Source organism: Culex quinquefasciatus, chromosome 1 (assembly GCF_015732765.1).
Source record: "Culex quinquefasciatus strain JHB chromosome 1, VPISU_Cqui_1.0_pri_paternal, whole genome shotgun sequence".
Lineage (NCBI taxonomy): Eukaryota > Metazoa > Arthropoda > Insecta > Diptera > Culicidae > Culex > Culex quinquefasciatus.
Genome location: NC_051861.1, coordinates 117,181,917 through 117,206,895, shown reverse-complemented (window position 1 = coordinate 117,206,895; position 24,979 = coordinate 117,181,917). Strand labels below are relative to the sequence as shown.

The 24,979-nt window shown below is 35.4% G+C and overlaps 3 protein-coding genes across 5 annotated transcripts in view; 1 reads left to right on the top strand and 2 right to left on the bottom strand.

Moving 5' to 3' along the window:
- Positions 1-1,327: 1,327 nt before the first annotated feature.
- Positions 1,328-10,011, bottom strand: LOC6049478 (kinesin light chain). Its single transcript, XM_001866196.2, has 2 exons — positions 9,434-10,011; positions 1,328-2,849 (listed from the first exon to the last, which is right to left on the bottom strand). Exons 1-2 carry the CDS (start codon positions 9,749-9,751, stop codon positions 1,617-1,619), a joined length of 1,551 nt encoding a protein of 516 aa, XP_001866231.2. The 5' UTR covers positions 9,752-10,011; the 3' UTR covers positions 1,328-1,616.
- Positions 10,012-15,261: 5,250 nt separating this feature from the next.
- Positions 15,262-15,618, top strand: LOC119771116 (ubiquitin-like). Its single transcript, XM_038266512.1, has one exon. The coding sequence runs from the start codon at positions 15,331-15,333 to the stop codon at positions 15,616-15,618; it is 288 nt and encodes a 95-aa protein (XP_038122440.1). The 5' UTR covers positions 15,262-15,330.
- A 184-nt stretch (positions 15,619-15,802) lies between these two features.
- The window catches only part of LOC6049476 (myosin heavy chain 95F), a 55,009-nt gene continuing 45,832 nt past the window's right edge, over positions 15,803-24,979 (bottom strand). For 2 of the 3 annotated variants that reach the window (XM_038254720.1, XM_038254727.1), the window contains exons 9-13: positions 22,555-22,645; positions 22,339-22,478; positions 21,848-21,895; positions 17,193-17,431; positions 15,803-17,103 (exon numbers count right to left, since the gene is read on the bottom strand). In XM_038254720.1, coding sequence (XP_038110648.1) covers positions 16,754-17,103; positions 17,193-17,431; positions 21,848-21,895; positions 22,339-22,478; positions 22,555-22,645 — 868 coding nt within the window. In that variant the 3' untranslated portion in view covers positions 15,803-16,753. The remainder of the gene's footprint in view (positions 17,104-17,192; positions 17,432-21,847; positions 21,896-22,338; positions 22,479-22,554; positions 22,646-24,979) is intronic. The other variant, XM_038254730.1, reaches the window with a different exon arrangement.

The following is a 24,979-nucleotide window of genomic DNA, read 5'->3' as shown; positions in this document are numbered from 1 at the left end:
GAAATAAATTTGACAGTCTGCTTTGCGCTTGGCAAAATTTTGAACATAAATCGTCTCTTACTCAGTTTAGTCACGAAATATCTTTATTAACTCTCAGGAGTGATTGAAAATCATCTTATTAGTAGATTTAATTAATTTCCTGCAATATGACATTTTGGGTTTTTCTACATGTATGTAACTCCTTAAGCTATAGAGAATTTGCAGCAAAGCTAAAAGACGCGTGTCGCCACCTATGAACAAATAGCGTAAACCTATGATTTTTAGAAAAAATGTGTTTTTTCCTTCCTAATCAACATTTTTATAAAACTTATGCCGGATTCGGATGAGAAAAATTATTTCCAACAATTTGGTGTATAACTTTCCAATATTTGTTTGATTTTTCTATGAGAAAACTGTAGATTCAGAAAAAGATAGTAATTTGGACTATTTGGCAAGAAAGTCTGTCAAAAATCAATACAAATTGTTGAATATCCGTTAACACATCTGTTATCAACTATATAACTGTTTATTTCATTGATATATACGGAGAAACTCATTTTTTCGTGTTCCAAAACATGTTTTTTAAAGAAAAAGGTCACAAATTTTTGCGCGCCCAAAAGTTGATGTTCATTATTTTAAAGCAAAAAATTTTTCTCGTCTTTTGCAACCAGTTTCATGAAGATTGATGCAGGGAATCATGAGAAATAAGCGATTTTGTTCTTTAATCGACAGAAAGGCATACGACTTTAGGCAAGTAACCTCATTTTGGCGCCACCTACATTTGAAACGCAGTCGCGCTGCAAAACCTCAATTAGATTTCAACATTTTTTGAAGATCCTAAAATTAAATAAAAATTGATCAAAAACTCATTTCTTGTAAGAATATTTGAGCGAATACATATTTTAACTCTCCCTATTTTATGTCCTCTTTCTGAAAAAAAAATAAATAAAATAAATAACCTTCAATAAATGTTGTTAACAGCAACCACCAGGTTCGCAAACAGTTCCGCAAGCGACAACCAGAGAGCGCACTTTTTTATCGCCTGCTTAGACGCGATTCTTCGCGAGAAAGAGAAAATGTCAAACCTCTCTGACAGCTCGAAAATCTCCACCACGCGGCGCTAGTGTGCCGCTTCTGATGACGATGAATCATCATCATCACGCAGTGATGATGTTTTGACATCATCAATTTGTTTTCCTTTTTGCCCTGCGTGCATGCTTCTCTTTGTGTGTTTTCTGTTTTGTAATGTCATGCACTTGTGTGCGTGATTTTTTTATTCAATGCGAATATGTTGATGAGTGAATGCATTTTTGGGTATTCTTTCGTCTTTTGAATGGAAACAAGATAATTTTTTTAAGCTTTATTTGTCATCCAGTAGTATATTTATTTGATTGAATAGGCGTACAATTCAAACAATTTTAAAAAATACACTAAAAAGCAGCGTGATCAAACATGTACTCTTCACTTGTCGAATGATAATTGCTCGGAATCGTGCAAGTGTCTCCTGTCCTGTGTGTTTATCGTAAGTGTGTCTGTGTGTGTTATGTGTGTGTGTATACATATAAATACTTATTAATGCGAATAAACCATAGTCTCTAACATTGCAAACTCGAAATCGCGCGGAAGGGCCCCCCTTCTTACTGCTTCGGGGTCCTTCGCACCGACTCGTCGTCATCCTTGTCGCTGTCCTTCATCTTTTGACGGCCACCGCCACCACCACCGATGCCCTCGGGGACGCCCAGAATTTTCGCGACCTTGCTCTGCTTGGCCAGATCCAGCGCTTCCTTCTTGCTCCGCAGGGCGCAATCCTCGAGCGTGTCCGCCGCCTCGTACTTGCCCTGGCGTCTGTACAGCGCGCCGAGATTCTTGAGCGTCACCGTGACCGTCGGCGAGTCGACCTTGGCCGCCTTGTGCCAGCCCCCGTACTCGCCGTACGGGGTGTTCTCGCGGTTTTTTAGCTTGTTCTCTTCGCGTTCCTCCGCCACCTGCCAGATCGGTTTGTTCTCGCCGTTGATGGTGCCGAACTCGCGCTCGTGGGCCCGCGTCAGCACCTGCTTGTACAGCACTTCCGCCTCCTTGTACTTGCCCTGCTTCAGGTAGCAGCTGGCCAGATTGTTCTTGGTCTTGGCCACGTTCGGATCGTCCGGACCGAGCTTCATCTCGTAGATTTCGAGCGCTCTTTGGTAGTAAATCTCGACCTCCTCGTACTTGGTCTGGTTCTGGCAGAGCAGGGCCAGATTGTTGAGCTGCTTGGCCACATCCGGGTGGTTCTTGCCGAGCACGTTCTCGCGAATCTCCAGCGCGCGCTTGCACAACGGTTCCGCGTCCTTGTACTTACCCCGCTTCCCGTACAGCACGGCCAAATTGTTCAACGTGGCCGCCACCGCCGGATGGTTCTCCCCCAGCGTCTTCTCACGAATGGCCAACGCATCGTTCAGCAGATTAGCCGCCTCCTTATACTTGTTCTGATCGCGGTAAACCAACGCCAAAATGTTCAACATCGTAGCCACATCCGGATGGTCATGGCCACTGGTCTTTTCCAAATCCTCCAACGCTTGCTTGCACAACGGAACCGCCACCTCGTAACGACCCTGCGACGCGTACTGAATCACCAAATTGTGCAGTGTCCTGAGCCGGGCCGGAATCTCGTAGCCGGCGTTCGCGTGGTTCGCAAACTGGTTCGCCGGCGTCGGACTCATGTTCTGCCGCTCCTCGGACTCATCCTCCGGGAACAGCTCCACCACCGGATCCGACCGAGACTTTTCCAAATTTTCCTCGTGCTCCTGGTTGTCGTCGTACTTCTTGACCGAGGCCATAAACTCCAGGTGCTTCTTTTCCTCCTCGAGCTGGGCGACCGACTGCTCCGAGGCCTGCAATTATAACGGGTTGGAAAAAAGCGAGATTTTTGTGTGAGTTGCACAGAAGAAGGTGAATCGATTGCATCGGTGGGCGGGTATCAATTAACGGTATTGTTTGTTTCGACTGATTGGTTACAGCGCATTTGATGGCCATTGACCGATGCAAGCTAACGTGACATAGTTTTGAAAATTTCAAAAAGTTAATTTTGGTTCTATTTTAAATTAAAATCAACTAAATTTCATTGTTCACAGAAACCACCGTAAAAAAAATATTCAAAAACGCCAAAAGTCAAAAATAAAAAGTTTTGTTAGTTTTTTGCCTTCCTCACCTCAATGAGGAAAGGCTAAACGCCAAAATCGTTTTTTTTTAGCATAACTTTTGAAGTACTTAACTAAACTTGCTGATTTTAAAAAGAGATCTATGGGACCCCAAGACGGATCGAATGAGACTAATACGGTCAAAATCCGTTCATCCAGTCCGGAGATAATCGAGTGACATTGTCTTTGTCCACCCACCTACACACATCCACACAGACATTTGCTCAGAACATGATTCTGAGTCGATATGTATACGTGAAGGTGGGTCTACGAGGTCGAATTAAGAAGTTCATTTTTCGAGTGATTTTATAGCCTTTCCTCAGTCAGATGAGGAAGGCAAAAAACGGTTTTAGCAAAACTTCGGAAGGTTGTAAAAAGGGCGTCTTGCTATATATTGTTAGAAAGGTATTTGAAAGACCTGTCCAACGCGTCCAAAGGATTGAAGATCTGACAACCCCATCAAAAGTTATGAGCACTTAAGTGCTATTTATACACTTTTTTGAGGCCGGATCTCAAATATTTTGATGAAAAAGTTGTCCGGACAACCCTATCAAAATTTATAAGTACTTTAGTGTTTTCACTACACTTTTTTTGAGGCCTGATCTCAGATATTTTGATAAAAATAAGTGTTATTAGTACGCCGGTAGTGTATTCACTTTATGAATGTGAGGAAGGCACCAACCACCTAAAGGTGGATTAACCCTTTCGAGCCTGAATTTTTCAAAAAGCTATGAAATTTGGGTCATATATGACCCATCAGGCCTGAAAGGCTTAAGTAACGTTTTTTTTTCATAACATTATTTTTATTAGGTCCTTTTCGGTGCTGGGACCTGGTTAGGACCGAGTCGGCATAAAGTTTTGTTAGTGTCGGGCGGCTGCTTGAGTGTCGAGCTCGGTATCGTTCGTTTTAACTTCGTGTGCGTTTACTGACGTCGCTACTGTGTTAGGGCCGGTATGCTGTTCAAAAGAAAGGGGGTCAAGAAACAGCTTTACGAACGGACGAACAAAAGAGAGGGAACGTTTTCTTGGGGCTTTTCTTCACCCTTTCTGGCTTCCTTTCGCTACCGCTGCTTCCCATTTGAAATTTTTCTTGACCGATTCCTTCCGAAGTGCATACTTTACAATGTAAAGGGTGACAAGAAAAATTGAAAATTTTGTAAATTCTCAAGAGATACCCCCCTGGCTCGATTATTTAGGCAATATACTTAATTTATGTGTTTTTCTAAAAATATACGTCACACTAAACTTTAAAATATAAAAAAGTCAGAATCGTCCAATGGGACAATTATGCGTAGAACGGCAGTTTAGGGGTCGGAACACCCCTGAAATTTTTAACATTTTTAATTTACCCAAACAATATTGCCAAGAAGTTAAAAATAATGATTTTCAAAAAGCGGTTTTTAAACATCTGTAAAAAAAAAAAATTGGATGTCAAATTGTTTTGTAATAAAATATTTTTAAAAGTTTATCTAGGGACCAAGGTTGATAACTAATCTTATCGATTTTACTCATTTTCAAAATCTTTATAAAATTGACTTAATTCAACCAAATCATGTTAAATTTTCAATGCTTTCTCACTAAAAATATATTCTTTTGAAAATGTTGTAAGTTTCAAAGTATAAATACTCAAAATAGTTCACAAAATACCGCATTTTTTGAAAGTATTCAAGTTTTCATAATGTGCTATATCGGTATTAAACGAAGCGAAATTTGGTATGCTTTTCACTTCATTAGTTTCTTTTAGAAAATACTAAATTTTTCACAAAATACCGTATCTTTCGAAAATACTAAAATTTTCAATATAGGTCTCAAACGAAGCGAAATTTGGATGCACTTCATTAGTTTTTTTTTAAAGAAAATACTAAAATTTTCACAAAACACCGTATTCGTCGAATACTAAAATTTGAAATATGCGAAGCGAAATTTGATGTGTATTTTAAGTTTATTAGAGTTTTCATGAAACACTCAAATTTTCACAAAATACTGTAATTTTCGAAAATACTAAAATTTTCAAAATTTGCAAAGCAGGCGAAATTTTGAATGCATTTTTACTTAATTTTTATTTGTAAATTACTGCAATTTTTACAAAATTTCGTAAGTTTTTGAAAATACTCAAATTTCTATAAAACAAATAAAACAAACAAAGCAAAATTTTATTTAAAGCATACAAAATTTCAATGTATGTTTGATGCATGCAAATTATGAAAAATATAGGGGAAATTCTCGTATGTTTGGCAGGTTAAGCTCTCGCTCCCAACTCCATCCAAATGGCTGATTTTCACCATTTAAACAACTAATTTTGCAAAACTTTTGATAGAAACTTGCTTGCTCACTTCTTATTGAGCTATTTATCACTCGATTTCAGTTGAAAACGCTTTTAATTAGCTTTAACTCAGGGGTGCTCAAAGTTTTTGGAGGCCGGGCCAAATTAGAAGCTCAAATGAGATATTAAAAAAAAACAAATTGTGTTATTTTAATTTATAAGGCTAGAAAATACATCTATCAGCTGAAGTTTTTTTTTGTATTTTTTCAAAGTTTTCGTTAATTAGGCTGGTACAAATTTTATTTAAAGTTTTTGTCTCCCCCCCCCTTCAAAGTTGGTCCGAAAAGTCAGGGGGCAAAAAAAAATATTTTTTTCAAAAATCTTCAGAATTTCAATGGAAATTGAAGTGAAATTAGCTGAAATCAATTGAGAATGCATTCCCCTGCATTTAGAATCATTTTTAGCATGTTTGGGTTGATTTAAAAATCCTTTGAATTTTTGAAAATTGTCGATGTTTATAATCGCAAAAAAAAATTTTCGCTAAAATTTTTGTTTTCGCCAAATCTTAAATTTTTTGAAAACTAATGATTGCAAAACAACTGAACTAGTGTAAAATGCATTTTAAAACACTTTTTTCCATGCAAATGTAGAAACTATGGCTTGTTATTTCAATATTTGTATTTTTTTATTTTTTGCCCCCGCCCCCCCTCGACCTCGGCCAGAGCCGAGGGACAAAAACTTTGAAAAATATTTGCATCGGCCTTAAAAATAATAGAAAACATAATATGGCTGTTTTCTATAGGTATTGTTGATTTTATTGTTTTAGGTATTTGAGCAAAAAAAAGTTTTTTTTCTGAATTTACTTGTGTTCTCAATACAGTTTTACAATTACAAGATTCGACAAAAAACATTTGAGCAAAAAAATATTTATTCATCGCAAATTCCCTTAAATCATGTTTTTTTGTATACAGAACATGCTCAAAATGATTCTAAACGCATAAGAACGCATTTTAAATTGATTTCAGCTGATTGCACTCAAATTTCTAGGGATATTTTGAGATTTTTTGAAAAAATATTTTTGCCCGTGATTTTTGAGTCAATTTTTAATAATGGGCGAGGGGATGTTGAAAAAAGCTTTATAAAATACTTGCAACAGCCATATTTCTTCCGATTTCACAATTTAATCTGCCTAAATACTGAAAGCTTGAATTTCCAAAAAGTGCTTGGGGCGTAAGACTTTCCAGCATGCTTTCATCGGACTGGCTGCGTTTGTGTTAGATTAGATAGATTATATTTAAAAATTTTCAAAAAAATATATTCTAAGTAAAAGCATTGAAAATTTTACATGACTTGGTTGAATTAGGTATGTCGATTTTAGAAAGATTAAAAAAAAAAAGATTATCGCCGATAGAACTATGGAAATAACGATAACGATAGAATTATCATAAGGTATAAATCAAATTACAGATTTGATCAAATCAAGTTCTGCAAAATTTTAGGATCATCTAGACATTCTTACAAATCACTGGAAACAAGAATCGTCCCGATTGGTTGAGTAATGCCCGAGAACCAGCGAGTTGAAGTTACCGTTCCACCTTTTTTAGGAGGCTTGGGCGTCCGTGTAAGTTGGACATGCGTTGGGCGTTCCAGTGTTAATGATTACATCGCTCGGCATCTGCGGTAGCAAGTCGGAGACGCGAAGTGATATGCGGAAGACTTGGCCTCTGCATCCTACCTTGTGCCGGAGGATGTGCTTTTCAGCTAGATCCCAAGCTTCCTCCGGCGAACCTAGCTCGATAATGACGTGGTTTCGAAAGTTGTTGAGTTGGATGTTTCTAACTCTTTTTAGATCCAGTTCGAGGTTGTTGGTGATGAACTTCGAAACAAATTCGATGTCCGGTCTCACCGGCAAGACGTTGTAACCGATTTTTAACACGGCCCCGTCTAGGGTAAAAAGAAGAAAGGAAACTCGTAGAGGCTAGTGTTTTACGTTCGACAGCGGCAAGAACAAGTGGTCGTCTGAACAATCATCACAAACACATGACGAAATCCAATCTGCAACCCGCTAAGATCACCATCTCCATGCGAAAGCGAAAGAAAAAAAAACTATCACTTGATGATGATTTTAATTGTGAATGTGGGAATAAGAGATAGAGAGAATGTCACACGAAATTGTGTATCAAAACGAGAAGAGATCAATTCGTTTTGCTGAGAATTTCGCGATGGAACGAAGAGAAGCCTTAGCTGTCGAATGAATAACATTTTTGCTTACCAATCCAAAAAACGGTGGATCGAACTCAGCTGTGAGCTCTCATCAATTTTAATCATTTCAGAATTCATTGAGTCCAGTAATAGACATGTAACCAGTCAGCCAAATCAAATATAAATAAAACAGGATTTTCTTACCCTACATTTCAATTCAGTAACAACATTTCAAAAGGGCGAAACCTACGATCCTGCCATTTCGGGAAAATCAACATTCAAAATTTTGCAATTCCGATCAATTCCTATTTCCACAAAAAAGCATGAAAACCATCAATTTTGTCAAAACGTAATAGAAAATAGCAAGAATTTCACCATAGAGAGCAATTTGAAATTAATTAAGGTGTTTTTGCTATTAAAAATTGAGAAAAACAAATTACGCCTTTTTGAAGAGCGTGCCTCCATTTTCGCCCCACCGTATTCGCCACCCACTCAACCAAAACAACGGTTTAGCCCGTCAGGTTACGCCGCAAAGCAAAAGTAAACAACAGATTCGCCCTTTTGTTTTTTGTTCATTTTTCGGGTTTTTAAAGAAAAAAGTGGTGAAACAACTATTTTATCATTGTGAAACGTTACAGTCAGTGATAATACAGTGATATTTGCAACCTCAGTGATAAAAAAATTGGTCTAGAAAGCCTTCAGAAGGAGTCCGAATCAGGCCAAGAATCGTTGAGCCAGGATACACCGTAAGTAGCAAGTTGGTTTGACGATGTGGTCTATATTGAAGTGACGTTCCTTGGGGTGTCCCCGCCGGAAGTGGGAGACATGGCACCTGACGACTAGGCCACCCCGCGACACCATCCTGCCTTCTCTATCTTTGCATAGCTTCAATGGTTACGGAGGCGATGATTTTGTACGGCATTCCTCCTAAACCTCCCTACACTAACTTTTTGTCCTGCAACTGCTAGACCCAGAATCCCCGGATGTTCCAAGAACCGGTAAATTATGGAACTTCATATCTAGATTCTGAATCCAGACCAGATCCGATACTACAATAATTGAAATTAAAAAGTTTTGTATTTAGGATCATACAAATCTGTGTTTGTTGTGGAATTGTGGTCAGAGACATCAGAAACATACATTTTGATCCATTTTGAGGATTGTCAAGTTAAAATTCACTAAATTATAACGAAAATTTGGTGTTTCTAAATATACGTCGGAACTTGCAGAAAACACTACATTCGCCCCTCGTGATTGGATGAAAACACAAGGGCGGAAACTCAATTTGGTTTGTTTTGATTGATGTTGTTGATTAGCCCTTTTGTTTTTGCTTGTAAAACTACGTATTTTCGGAATTTTGTGATGATGGAGGGTGTTTTAGGATCAGTTTTGTTCGCTTTATATGATTCTGACAAAAACTCAGTTTGTTTACATCTGAGGGATTCGCCCTATTGAAAAGTTGTTACTGAATTCACATTCTCAGAACAATAACAAACGAAAGTGAATGCTGAATGGTTAAGCGGTTCCAACAAATAAGGAAACCTGCAGTTCTGCAAGCAACAATCTATACGTGCAATTAGAATGTGCGCAGAATCGTGCTCATTTATTCTGGCTCGACTCCCACAACCACTGCAGATGTTTTGGCTGCGCAAATACAGAAAAGTGGCCTTGAAAGAAAAAAAGACTCTCGTCTCGTCGTCTTGTCTTGCTGTTGTTGTTGTTGTTATTATTTTCGTGGCACCCCTACACGACGGCGTCACGGCCCACGGAAATGGTCGCAGTAGGCTTTCCCCCACCCTCGCTCCTCTCTTACCTGCAACTTTTGCTGTGTGTTGGCCAGTTCGTCCCGGAGCCAGGCGTTCTCCTGGCACAGGCGGCGCACCTGCGTCCGCAGCTTCTGCTTTTCCGCTTCGATGTTCTGCAGGTGCGAGGCCAGCACGACGATGACCTGCGCCTCCCCCAGGCCCAGCTCGATGTTCTCGATGTTTTGCCGGACGATTTCACGCTTGCTGCCCTCGGTGCCCTCCGACAGGTTCGACACCAGCGTCAGGTGCTCCACCCGGAGGGCCTCCAGCCCCTGGAGCACCGTTTTCGTGTTGGACACGATCTCTTCCTGCGTCATTTGGGTCATTCCGGAACGTCGCCTTCGCACTCCAAGTCGTTAATTTTTGTGGCCACTTCACGGACACAAACGAAGCGAGATCACACGGAGAATCGGCCACCAGGGGCACACGCGCGCACGAAACTTTCACGGGAAAACGGAACACACTTTTTCCAGAGGGGCTGGAAAAAAAAAATACACACACGAAGTGAAAATTTTCTTTTCTTTTTTCGAGCAGCGAGCAGACGGACTGCAGCGAAGTGAAACTGTATCAATGATTAATTTTATTGAACTCTCTTCTCGCGTCGACGACAGTGATCCAGGGGGGTGATGTGGGTGTCAAAGTTTGGGGAAATTTGACAGGTTGAAATGTTTAGCAAAGTTCAAAATGCAAGCAGAGCTGAAGAGCAGAGTTAATTTTTTATAATTTATTTTCTAATTAAATCTGACGCTTGAATCTACTTAATATGATCAAATTTTACGCGAAAATGTCCAACCCTTTTACATTTGCAATTTTATTTTTAATTTTATGTTGGCTATGAAAAGAGAATCAGTTGCAGAGCCCTGTACAAATATGAAAACAACGAAGGCGACGCCTAGTGGCGAAAATGACGTCTGACAGTCTAAAATTGGTACAAAGGCTCACGTTCAGGTGTCGCGTCAAACTATGAATAGGGTCCTAAAGCCCTGTGTAAATTTTTATATACAACGGTAAAAAACACGGTTCATTGGTTCATTGGTTCAAAACCATTCCTAAGCACTTTTTTTATGTTAATGCAAAAAATTAATAAATTGATAAGACAACATTTTTTTCGATGCACCAACTATGGTCCCCTTGGAACGAGCTGTCAAGTATGACCTTTTCTGTCAAGAAGGACCGCGAGGTTAATTTTTCCAAATTGATTTAAAAATCCATTTTAAACTCTTTGAGGTTGTACAAAGGGTCATTGTACTCTAAAAAATAAGCTTTATCGCTGTAAACAATAATATCAGCAATCTAAGACCCAATTTTTATGTACAACGGTAAAAAAAACACGGTTCAAAACCATTTCTGATCACTATTTTTTATTCCTGATCGGCCATTTGGTGGCCATGTTTGTTTTAGAACAACATTCAAATCTTGGTTCAGAATTTATCATTCAAAATATGGTTTTCTTCATGTTGTTTGTAGTCGCATTTTACGTGTAGTGATTATATTTTCATTTCAATTTACTATTTCTGGACCCTGAATTTAGAACCATCATAGAGCTTTATGACGTTTCGCGTACGTTTTTGCTGGTCGGACAAAATTTAACCTCACTTTCTTTTCGTGTACGTACACACAATACATGCGCACGTAGATTACTCTATTGACAGTCATTGCCCCAAGAGTGAAAGATACCTTCTACGACCTTAAGCTTAATTTTAGAACCCAATTTCTACCAAGATAAAATTATCGCTCCTTTATCGTCTAACAATATTGTCCATTTCTTTCAAAGGTACACGCCGCGCGGCATTTCAGAATGTGCCGTAGACATTGTTGCCAGCGATTTTCTGCACTTTTGGTGCAATTAATAACATACCTGCCAACAATGCCAGGCGATTCGAAGAAGAAGATCAACAAAAACAAAACGTGCAGTATGGGATTTGACAGCGCGCATTTGCCGAAAGTGCGGCGCGTCGTTCCGAGGCTGGTTTGCCGCGTGTCTTTCTCGGGAATACGCGCAATAACGGTAATGGTTATCGTTATCGTCGGGACGATAATCGTTATCGTTATTTTTATAATGCTATCGGCGATAATTTTATCGCCGAAAATGGACGATAAGTAATTTCTAGAGTATTTTTTTAAAGGTTCAATAAACACATTTTTTTATTTTTGCTATTTGGACGTTTTTGAATACCCCTGACTCAAAGCGGATTCAAAAACACCCAACATGAAAAAAAATTAAATTGTGTTTATAGGACCATTAAAAAAAGCTCGAGATTTAAAAATCTTTCTATAATCGACTTAATTCAACCATACCATGTTAAATTTCCAATGCATTAACTAAGAATTTATTTTATGAAAATGTGGTAAGTTTTAAAGAATAAATTAATACTCAAATATGTTCACAAAATACCGATTTTTTTTTAAACTTCTAAAATTTTCCATTTATTAGAGTTTGTTTTTAGAAAATAGTAAAATTATCACAATATTGATTTTTTTTTTTCGAAAATACTAAGAATACAAAAAATTGCAATATGGGTATCAAACGAAGCCAAATACTTTTTCACTTAATAAGAGTGTTTTTTTTTGGAAAATACTAAAATTTTCACAAAATACCGTATTTTTGGAAAATTCTTCAATTGAACAAATAAAGCCAAACATTTCATTAGGGCACAAAACCAAAACGTAAACATTCGGGATTATTCCACTATTCTATTCATTAGTACACTCCCTACATGCCCTCCAAGAATCAGATTGATAACAAACAATTTCCTATTGAAAAAATCAAAAACACAAAAGGGCCCATAACAATGTTCACTCCAAATCAGAAAAAAAGTTCAATTGTGCCCTTTTATTTTTCGTTAGTTTTTCGTAGTTGAGGAACTTTCTATGATATAAAGTGAACTTTTCATACATTCTTAACACTAATTCACTTCAAAACAACGTTTGGTTTACGTTTCACCAAGGATTTCTGCAGAAAAAAACTTCGTCGAAACACAATATTTAATACGGTCCCGCGGATGCTGTTCAGTGCACTTTTGAAGAATTTTTATGTTTCACATGCCTTATTCTCACCATTCGATCACAAAACATCACTAATTAACATAATGTTCCCTGAATTCCTCATTATTTCTAACTAAACAAAAGGGCCCATAAACATCATTCAAAACAACAATCCGGTGACAGCGCTTTAGTGCCCTTTTAGTTCTCTTCGAAATTGCATTTAGAAAGGGCCCATTATGAACAGCAGTTGGAAAGCTAAAAGGGCCTAATAACGCGATTTTTTAAAATTATGAGTTTTATTGTGAAAATCAACATAAATTAAGAAGCAGTAAAGCAGAGTTGAGGATAATGATGTGTTCTATCGAATCATCAGTAAAAATACCATCAGTCAAGCTTATTTTTTAAATAGGAATTGAAACAAGTTGTCCATTTTTTGCAAGCGATTTTCTCGAATCGCGGTTTTTGCTTTTGTGTCCTAATGAAATGTTTGGCTCGAAATTTGCAATATGGGTAGCCATGTTACAAATTTTAGTACTATCGAAAAAATACGGTATTTTGTGAACAATTTTGAGTATTTATACTTTGAAATATAGGTCGTTGCAAATTTTTTTTGAAGTTTCTGTCCCTCGGCCCTGACCAAAAAAAAAATATAAAAATTGAAATTACAAGCCAAGGTTTCAACAATTGGGTCCTAAAATGAAGCTTAGATTGCTGATATTATTGTTTACAGCGATAAAGCTTATTTTTCTGAGTACAATGACCCTTTGTACGACCACAAAGAGTTTAAAATAGATTTTTAAATCAATTTGGAAAAATTAACCTCGCGGTCCTACTTGACAGAAAAGTTCCTACTTGACAGCTCGTTCCAAGGGGACCATAGTTGATCCATCGAAAAAATGTTGTCTTGTCAACATTTTTTTTTTTTTTTGCATAAAAATGAAAAAAGTGATCAGAAATGGTTTTTAATCGTGTTTTTTACCGTTGTACATAAAAATTGACATAGGGCTTTAGTACCCAATTGGATGAAAAAAGTATTTGAAAATGCATTTTACACGCGACCAGTTGCTTTCCAATAATTAGTTTTCAAAATATCGATGTATTGACGAAAATTTATTTTTCGCGAAAAAAAGCTTTTCGTGGGACTGTACATTGGTATTTCATGAAAATTTAAAATGTTTTCAAACGAATTCAAACAAACGCAACGCAGGAAAATGCATTTAACTGGTATTCAGTTGATTAAACTTGAATTTTTGCATTAAAATTTAGAAGTTTTTCGAAACAATGTTTTTTTTTGCCCCCTGATTATTTAGGCCGATTTTGAAGGGGGGCGACATAAACTTTGAAAAATATTTACAACAGCCTTACTACATTAAAAAAAAAATATAGTTGGATTCATTCGATTTTAGAAAGATTTAAAAAATGAACAATCCTTAGATAGGCTTTTTTGAATTTAGAATTTGTAGCTTATACAGTTGTTTTGAACCTTAATTTTTATTTTTTGTTTCCAATTTTGAAATTTTAAAATGTTTTTTTTTTCGTAATTTCGGTACTTTTGACCTTAAAGTTTTTGAAGTTAATGAATATTTTTATATTTACAGTAAGAAAATTTCCAATTTTTTTAAATTTTTCGTCCACAAAAATAATTGATTTCTTTTTTTATGGCTTTTCGCTCTGATTAAGGCCATTCTTCATTCTGAGCCAAAAAAGCAGAAACCGTCCCTGAGTTTCGGCCATGTGAGATAATTCTGGATTTTCAATGTTGGTATATCGAATACAAAATTATTTAAACATTTCAGTCGCATTTTAACATAAGCAAATCCATATTATCTTATTTTTTCATACGCATTTAACTTCCTGGCAGAAAAAATTTAAATACATATTCTGACATTTTGTCTGAAAATTCCAGTTATTTTTTTTAACTTTAAGGTTTAAAAAAAAAAACAAATATTGAAAATAAAAAAAAATACAAATACAAAAAATAAAATAAAAAAAAGTACGTAATAAAAGATCGCGCCTAAACACTTTGTTTTGGTTCTACTCATTCGCATGAAAAAGTGGGAAAACGAACTCGGCGAATCATTACTTTTTGTTCAGGGTGTACCGGCAAAGTCAAACGTAAACATCCAAGAGCTCGGTGTGTGAGATTGATTGATCGATTGGTGTGAATTTTAAAAAGTTAAGAGTTCAAATTCAGTAACTAGGGGAAATATACCCATATTAAGCCTAATAAGCGGTCGTGCTGGATAATCCGAAGTATACCTCCAAATTTACTAGAACTAAGTACACCAACGAGTAGAGCAACTTGTTGTGAACATTTCTGTTTTTCACTTTTACTGAAAGTTATTCTGTTCCTTTTGCAAGCATTTAAAACAATATTTCCCAAATCTGGAGTTTTTGTTTTTTTTTTTAAAGGGTCCAATAAACCAAATTTTCAGTTTTTGGTTTTTGGGTGTTTTTTTAATACCCCTGACTCAAGGCGGTTTCAAGAACACCCAAAAAGCAAAAACTGGACATTTGGTTTATTGAACCTTTACAAAAAAAAAAAAAAAACTCCAGAAATGTATACTAATCAGACGAGAATGCATTGGGTCACGCCCATTTTTCTATTTTCAGCTTAGTTCTTTTTTTTTTCAGCGCTCTTTGGGGTCTGCTTAGTGCTGCCGATTTTGATGAAATTTTAAAATACAACCCTGTCATCTAGGTGTACCGAGTGGTGCGCCTTCACTGTACACAGCAAGTGGTACCGAGAGAGAGAGAGAGAGAGAAAGAAAGAACAACTGTGACCGAGCTGTCACTGCACAACAAAGCAGTGGCCATTAGCATTTTTGATCTAGAAGAATAAACACGTGTCTCAAATGTTAGCTCGCCGTTTATTCCGTGCGATCCGTTCCGTCAGAATCCGTAACCCACTTTAACAGATATGCAGATCTTCATCAGGCAAGCGACTGGCAAATGCGTTATGCTGACAGTGGAACCCACGGATTCCGTTGAAAAACTCAAGGCCATGGTCTGCGACGAGTGGGGAATCCCCCGTAGACAGCAGCGTCTGATCTACAGCGGTCAACAGCTTCAGGATGGCCGCACCTTGTCCGACTACGGCATTGCCGATTCCAGCAGTATTGAGTTCGTGCTTCGATTGCTGTCTTGCCAGTCATGCCCAGGACATGGTCACGACGTGGTCGAAGGAGAGGAGGGGAGATTTTACTAATTGCCAATTCGTTACCTTAAATTACATTCTTTGGTGATTATATCTCAGTAACTGAAGATTTAGTTTAATATGAATAAAAAATGAAGTTTTTGCAAAAAAATAGACACTGTATTTATTAAACATTTTGAGGATAGGTTGCCAATTGGGGTTTTCTTTCAAGTTCTAAGGTATTGAAAGCCTTCACTTTATTTCATCATAAAACCATCAGCACTTTATTCCATAAATGATCTCTTCCTTCGTGTGTAGTATTTTTTTTTTGCATTATATTAAATTAATCTGCCTAGTTTTAGAAACTAGCTCTTTCTTATTTTCTGCACACAAGTAAAAATAAAGAACCTTGCTATAGTGTTACGGATAGAACGTTAGCACTCTCGAGTTGTTGAGTCTTGGTTTTGATTCTCGCCAAAATAGTTTTATTTGTTTTAATTATTTTAGCTACAATATGTTAGAAAAGTCTCTTTTTAAACATTTTTAAACTTGTTTGTTTGCTTTCTTTAAATGGTCTCAGACACCAACAGATATTATATTGAACGATTATAGGTTGTTTTTAAATTCTCTTGTTTGCTAGACGGCAATCTTTACGAAATTTTGTTTGTCTAATAAATATATATTTAGTTTGGGAAAAGGGCGGAAACGTCGCGCTAAATCTTTCCTTCACTACACACCATTTATTATTTTTAATGCTTGCTGTAAAATAATGTTTTTTTATTGTTTAATTTTTGTTTTCAAACAACTAAAAGAATTTAAATCCTCAATCACGAACTTGCGCTGCTAATACAAATTGTCTTTAAGCATAAATTAAAACAGTCGTGTTCAAACTACAATAAAAAGCTGACTATTTGCTAGTGTTTCTTAACTCTGCGGTTTCATAATACGGAAAATATATTGCATGAAATAAAGTGGAATTCTCGCGAACACTGGAATTACCGATTTTTTTGTTATTTTGAATGTGTCAAACGCACCCGGAATGTATTTTAAAAAAATATAAGTTTTGGTCAATTTTGTTGAATTTTCAGATTTTTGAAAAAAGGCACCAAAAAGCAAGACACTCGAAAATCATCTTCCGGACTTCTTCTTCTTCTTCAACTTCACCTTCGCGAAAAAAATACTTACTTGGAAAAAACTCTTAAAGGGACTACTTGCCCGCTTTCTTGTACGGCTTTCCGCCGTTCCGCTCCCACTCGCGGTTAAACTCGTGCTCGAGAATCTCCGCGCCGCGCTTCCGCGTCAGTCCCGTCTCCTCCAGGCTCAGCTCGCACATCTGCATGTCGTCGACGCCGGCCACCAGCAGGATCGGCGGCTTGTCCGCGTGCAGCTCCATCTGGCGGGCCACGTACTGCCCGTCAAAGTGCGCGTACCACCAGCCGCGCTTGTTCGCGTCCTCCGGATTGTTGCTCGGCCGCACGAACGGAATCCGGAAGTACCGGTGCACCGACCCGTTCGTCAGGTCCTGCTTCTGGGGCAGCCGGGGCGGCGCGCGTGCCGCTGTAAACAAACGAAAAAAAGCTCGATTAAAACAACCCCTCCCCTTTGACAACCCCCCTCGGAAGGCACGCCGTTCGAAAAATACGCACCAGCTTCCATGACGCTGCGCGGCGCCCGCTCGTTCTCGTCCATCGTGGTGCGCTTGCGGTTCTTTGCCTTCCACGCGTGGTACACCTTGAGGCGGCGGTGGAACTCGTGCCGGCACGCCTCCAGCAGCTCAATGTCGCAGCTGGTGTTGATGGCGTCGCGCAGCTCCGAGTACTTCCACTTGCTGAGGTCGTGCTTTTGCTTCTCGATCAGCTGCTGCTGGGCGCGGATCGCTTCAGATCTGATAACGGAGTGAAAAGTGTCGGTTACAATTTGGAAGACAAATATTAGAAAAAAGGATTGGGAGAGGTCATTGCTTCCAGGTGCCATGCTGGATTTGGTGGGTGGGAGTGTGGTTAGAGAAAAGATTGCTGGATCTAAAGACTACGGGAAGCTACGAGGGTTTAGTCTCTTGACGGCGGGGTCAGGGTACGGATGGCGTTGTGCAGACAGAGGAATAACTCTGAAGAGGGCTCTGGAAAATTGTGCTACAGGGGTATGCTACACGGAATGCTGGAATTATTAGCAATGACAATGAAGAAAACTAAATGTGCAGTAAAATGTTATGGTTTGAGTCAGCAATGAAATTTTCATAGTGTCGAGTTGAAAGGTTCTTAGTTTGTCATTAAAATTTATTTATCATAAGAATTCATGTTAAACTCTATTAAATATCATCAAACTATCTATGAATCTGGCAAAGCGAAATAAAACAAAACAAAAACAAGAGATTTTTTTTTATATTTTCCTACAAAAATGCAGAAACTTGTAGAAATTTGCGACAGAGAATTAAAAAAAATAGATGAAGAGAGGAAGAGGGATTAAAATTTATCTAAAAACTCTGAAACTTTCTATTTAATTCTCATCAGTATTATCTCTAATCCGCTCTCCTTCTTTTCTCAAAATTGTTTTTTAAGTCTCTTTCCATTTTCCCTCAATATATCTCTTTTCAAATATTCAGCTAGTTTTCTCTGGAACTCGACATATTTTTTTCTTAAAAGCTCAACCAATAAACTTTCCTTTGAAATGCGGCCCTCTTAAATTGGTTCAGCCATTCCGGAGATATGATTTTTTGAAAAATGTGATCAGCATCTTCTTTAAATCTCACTTCATTTTCTTTCAATTTCTTTCCATCTTATTCCTATCTTCTCTATATCTCTTCTCTCGATCTCTCTTCATGTTATTTTAATTTCATTCTTTTTTCTTTCAATCTCCCTTTTCATCTTTCTATCTATTCTAAATGTTTTCCATCTTCTATCAGGATCAGGAGCGCCTCATCGTCTCTTAAGCTTCTCTCAATCTTCTCTCAATCACTCTCCGTTTTTTCTATATCTCCTTTAAATCTCTTTCCATCTTTTCTCACTCTCTCCATCTTCTTTTAATTCCACTTCTTTGTTCACTCAATCTCCCTTTAGCTTCTTTTAATCTCTCTCCATCATCCCTAAATCTTTTCTCAATCTCTCTCAGTCGTTCGTCGTCGTAGTCCTCTATTTCTCCTTTAAATCTTTTTACATCTTTTCTCAATCTCTCTTCATCTTCTTTTAATCTCACCTTATTTTTGTTTTACCTTGAAAATTTGGATTTTATCTTTTTTTTCTGAATTTTCAGATTTTGAAATGAATACATTTTGGATTTTTTAACTAGAATTTCTGATTTCTTTTATGAATTTTCGAAATTATTTCATGATGAATTTTCGTAATTTGCCAAATAAAAAAATCATTTAATTCTTGAATCTTGAATTTCTAAATTTTTAATTTATGGATTTGTTGAATTTGAGAATTTTTAAATGTGATTTTGGATTTATTTCATTCCTAATTTTTATTGATTCCTGAATTTTCAAATTTTTAGGTTTACGATTTCTGAATTTTAATGTTTTGTTTTTTTTTATGTTTGTATGTATTAATTTCTATGTTTCAGATTTTTTTAATTTTCAATATATTTATATTTTTGATATATTTGAATGTTTTCTTTTGGCAAAAATAAAAATGACCAAAAGCAAAAGTTAACTTATTCCTAAATTACAAACAAAAAGAATCAGAAATTGCGGAACTTATTTGGATTTTATGTTTTTTTTCTTAATTTTCAGATTTTTAATGATTATTTTTTGATTTTTTTCAATTCTGGAATTTCTGATTTCTGTCATTTTTTAATGTTTGTTTTTTTTTTCATTTTCTAGGTTTCAGAATTTTTGAATTTGCAATATATAATATTTTAATATATTTGAATGTTTGCTTTTTTTCAATTTAAAAATGTCTTTTAGAAAAAATGAAAATGACAAAAGTTAACTTCTCAAGTTTTTTTAAGGTCCAATAAACCAATAAACCAAATTTCCAGTTTTTGCTTTTTGGATGTTTTTGAAACCGCCTTGAGTCAGGAGTATTGAAAAACACCCAAAAAGCAAAAACTAAAAATTTGGATTCTTGGACCATTAAAAAAAAAAAAAAAAAAACACCAGACTTATTCCTAAATCACAAAAAAAAAGAGTTTAGAATTGCAGAATTATATTTTTTGGAATGCATGTTTTTTTTATTCTCAGATTTTTTAATTCTTTGATTTTTTAATTTTGGAATTTCTGTTTTTGTTATTTTCTTATTTATTTTATGTTAAGTTTTTGAATTGTGAATTTGCTAAAGTAAAGATAATTTTATTATTGAATTTTGAATCCGTACATTTTAAAGTTATAGAATTGTTGAATTTCTGAATTTTAAATGTCTAAATTTATAAGTTTTAATTTTTTTTATTTATATTTTTCGATTGTTTTAATTTTTCAATTTTAATATTTTTGATTTTAATTTAAATGTTTTGTAATTTTTTAACGTTTGTTTAAGTTTCTAAGTTTCCAGAATTTTTTAATTATCAAATATTTGAATGTTTGATTTTTTTATTCATGCATTTCAGCAAAAATAAAAATGCTCAAAAGCAAAATTTAACTTATTCCTAAATCATAAAAAAGAGAGAATTTAAAATTGCTGACCTTATTTAGATTTCATATTTTTTTAGGAATTTTCTGATTTTTCAAATTAAAAATCATTTAATTCTTGAATTTCTATTTTTTTTCATCATGGAATTGCAGAATTAAAAAAAAATTAAACTCTTAATTTATGAATTTTGTAATTTTGGATTTATTTTTTTTATTCGTCTTCGTCTTTGAATTCCTGAATCTCAAAATTTTCAGGCTTTAAATTTCTGATTTTAAATGTTTTGTAATTTTTTTATGCTTGTTTTTTTCAATTTCTAGGTTTAAATATATAAATATTTTAATATATGAATGTTTCAAAAAATTTTTTTTGGCAAAAATTAAAATGCCCGTAAGGTAACTTATTCCTAATCACAAAGAAAGAGTTTAGAATTACAGAATTATATTTTTTTGGAATTCATGTTTTTTTCAATTTTCAGATTTTTAAATGATTTTGGATTTTTTACTTTAGAATTTCTGTTTTTTTTTTAATTTGTTGCATGTTCAGTTTTTTAATTGTGAATTTTCGGAAATTGCCTAATTAAAAAAAATTCAATTTTTGAATTTATAAATTTTAATGTTATGGAATTGTTGAATTCCAGTGTTTCTAATGACTAAATTTATGAGTTTAGTAATTTTGGATTTATTTTTAATATTTTTGGTTTTAAATTTATGAATTCAAATGTTTATATTACAAAACATTTTTTTTCATTTTTCAATTTTCCAGAATTTATTAATTTTCAATATGTTTATACTTTGAAATATTAGAACGTTTGCTTTTTTTATTCATGCATTTCAAAGTTTTGAAATAAATTTATAACAGTGTTGTGTGAATTCATTAAAAAGTTAGCGTTCGCATTCGCATGTTTAAATTCATTCATATTTTAAGATCGTTAAACCCAAAATTGCAAAGCAGTAGCAAATTTTAGTATTTTTATACATACAGTATTTCAACTGATTTATAATATTTCAAAGTTTTCTTGCCAGACTCGAGTTTTTGAAAACAGTTACCGTACAAAATACCGTGAAAGTTTTTTTTTGTTGCAGTTGCAGATGAAAAATAGCACGAAATTTGTCGAGTTCAGAAATAGATTTTAGTTGACAGTTAGTTTGGTTGGAACTAAGATCTTCAAAATGTCGTTAGGACTTTAGGACCTAGACTACTTCATGGAACAATTATGCGTAAAAATGCAGTAAAGAGAATGTTTAAATGAAGAATATATTTATAACAGATAGCGCAAAAGACAAATGAACACTGATATTAAAATATTGATGTTTATGGTATAAAGTCGTATTTGTGAGCACGGAGAGACGGGTGGCCACTGATGGATCCTCGTGGCAAGATAGCAAGCAACAGAGCAACTCTCTTTGCTCCGTTGTATCGTTTAGTAGAAAAAAATATGAGAGTATTTTGGCGGTGGAGAGAGTTGCTCTCTTGCTCACTGTCTTGCTCCAAGAGGATAGGCACCACAATCGATGAAACTCCCAAAATGAGGACGATAACACAGTGTTGTGATAGGCGAAGGGAAGGAAAGTGTGTTCTACAGTCAGCAAAGTTAGCATCACTACTCTCTAATTCTAAAGGCATGCGGACAGAGCGGATTTCTAGCGCTTTTCAAAACTAGTTTTTCTTTTCTACATTCAGAGGAGGAGGAGGAATTTTGCTTGTGTGTGTGTGTGTTGCAAGAGTAAAACGACAAATACCTGATCAATCGATTTGGATTACCCAAAGGTGTAACTTCTGGCGTACCGCTGTGGAAATGATTGAATACATGTGTTATGTGGTAAGATTGTTTTTTTTTCGTTTTTTTGTATTGTTTTGTTTGGCTCAAGGAGGAGGAAAAGCTGTACGACAGTTCGATGGAAACGAAAAAAGGATCAGCAGACAGACCAGCAGAGAATAGAGTTGACTGAGGTGTAAATTTACAGGATTCAAATTTTGAATATTTACAGTCAAATTTTAAGTTATATCATTGAAAAAATGGCACTGAAAACGAAGAATGGGAGAATAATGCGTTTTTACATATAAATCATTGAAAATTACAAGCCTGTTGGTTTTAAAATGAAAAAAGGATCTAGATGAAAAAAAATATAGAGAGATCAAAAACTACAAACAAACTTATGTAAAGTTTGAAGAGTTCAATAGAACAGCAGAGAGAAAAGAACTCAAACCAAACCAAAGCGAGGATACATACTTTCTCAGCAACGGTGGGCTGTCCTCGACCTGGCCGTTGGATTCCTGGGCCAATCGGAGGGCCAGCTCGTGGTCGCGCCGTTCCTGCTCCAGCTGCTGGCGGTACTTGATGTCCTCTTGGGCTTCCTTTTCCAGCTGGGCCTATGTTTGGGGATGATGAGCGAAAATTTGAGTAAGTAAATCTGAAATAATTTTAAACATTTGAAGAATCACATACCTGCAGAGCAAGAGCCGCCTTCCGGTCTTCCTCTTCCTGTCTCAGACGGCGTGCCTCCTCCTCTTTGCGTCTAGCTTCCATCTCGGCTTTCCTGAAAAAAGATAGTTTCGAATTAGTTTGTAAAGTTTGAGGAAAAAGTAAAATAAAAAAAAAATAAAAGTTCTGATTAAATTTGTAACGTTGTATTCCACTCACTCAACTTCACTTTACTGAGTCAGTAAGAGTCAATGAATAAGAAAAAAAAGGTTTCATTTTTACTTTCAATTTTACAAATATCATGCACTCACTCATACACACTTACTCACTCATCTCACTTAAAGAATGATTCAGATGTAGAGTGAGTTTAGCGACTTTGTAAGTTATGAGTGATGATGGAAATATATTTAAAAAAAGACACTTCCTTCTTAATGTTCAATCTTACTCTTCTCATTCACTCACTCATCTCACTTATAAAGCGATTGAGAAAGTGAGTGAGATAAGTGAGAGTGGATTTGGTCAAAATGAGACTTCGCATTATGAGATATGATTGAGATTCTATAAAAAATACTTAATCCTCAAAACTTATTTTTTTAAAATGTGTTTTTTTTTAATTTTATATATTTTAATTTTTTTTTAATTTTTTTTTTATCTTTGATTTTTTGATCTTTGTTTTTTTTAAATACAGTGGATTCTCTCGTTGTCGATATTGAAGGGACCGTCGAGAGCGGGAGTTATCAAATTATAAAACGGAAAAACAAAGCAATATTCTTTAAGGGACTGAAAATTTTATTGACAGCTGGAGCAATATTGATATCGAGAACAGAGCTGAAAATGTCAGGGGTCCTGACGCGAAAATCGGCGACGCATACACGATTTTTTCAGATCCATTCACTGAACCGCAAAACCGTGACATAAACAAACCCGACTCTGTCGTGAGTGCCCTAGCTCACTGAGCAGCTGCAATGCGAGGCAGTAGTCGACCAACGCTCATTCGACGTTGCACGCACACACATAAAGAAACAAGTTTTTACACAAAAAGTTGGTATTTATGCGTGGTAATGTAATTTTGAATATAAGTTATGGTTGTTTTATGTGTTTTGCACAGTCTAGAACCATTCAATTGTTTAAAAATAGTCAAAGTAGTGTTTAGAGAGGATTTTACGAGTCAGTCATACGACACGAATTGAGTGAGTGTAGCTCATTTTTTCATGTCTCTCATTCTCCAGCAGCCGACCGGCACGAGTCAGGCGGCAGTGGTTGAACGGACACAGTAGGCTTATAGTCAGATGCTAGCAGTGAACTGACATTTTGGTTTGCTTCATGTGTACGCTGGGTTGGAAACATTTTGCAGGCCTGATCGAGAAGATCGACAGCCAGAGAGTCCACTGTATGTTGTTTTTTTATTTGCCTTCTTTTTTCGAATTTTATTTAATGAATATATACAGTAATCTGTTTAATTTTTTTTGAAACTTTCGAGTTTTGATTTTTTTTTTGCATTTTATGTTTTTAAAATCCATTGATTTTTTTTATTTTTTTTAACTTTTTGATTTTTAGAAATATTTTTTTTGTTGTATGTTTCAAGTTTTTTAAAATTACTATATTTTAAATAAAAAATAATTTACATTCATTCCGACTTTGAGTATTGATAAAAAATCAAAAATTTTAATAAAAAAATTCAAAGATTCAAAATTTTATAAAATAAAAAAAAATACTTTGAAAATAGAAAAAAAACAATTCATAGAATTCAATAAAAATAATGTAAAATTAAAAAAACTAAAATAAAATAAATAAAAACAAACAAATAAAAAATTAAAAAGAAATTTAAAATGTTTAATAAGAAGAAAAAAAATTAAAAAAAATAAGCAGATATTTTTGTTAATTTAAAAAAATAATGTTTTTAATTTATCTTGAAAAAAAAAATCAAAATATGATATAAAAATCGGAAAATTGAAAAAATCAAATTTAACACAGTAAAAAATTGGCCTTTTGACCTAAAAATGTATTAATTTCATTCTCATCCCGTTCACCACTCTCACACTCTCCTATTTCTTTCAAAGTGAGTAAGATAGCAGGTGAGTTAGTAAGTGAGACATCGCATACTAAGTGAGAAGGCAAATTTACATTCACTCTCTCACTAGCTCATCTCACTTAGATAATTTGAGTGAGGGCGTTTGATGAGATTGAGTAAGTGAGTGATTTTAAGTTAGTTATGAATGAGCGAGTGAATTATTAAGGTTGAACAAATATTCTTTAAAAAACTAAAGTGATATTTTTGTTAATTAAAAAAAAAATCAAGTATTTGAAAAATATGAAAAAATCGGAAAAAAAAACAAATTAAACAAAATCCAATAAAACATTAAATCTTTTGACTTTATAAATTTTGTTCTCATCCCATTCACCACTCTCACTCTCTCCTATTTCTTTCAAAGTGAGTAAGTAAGTGAGA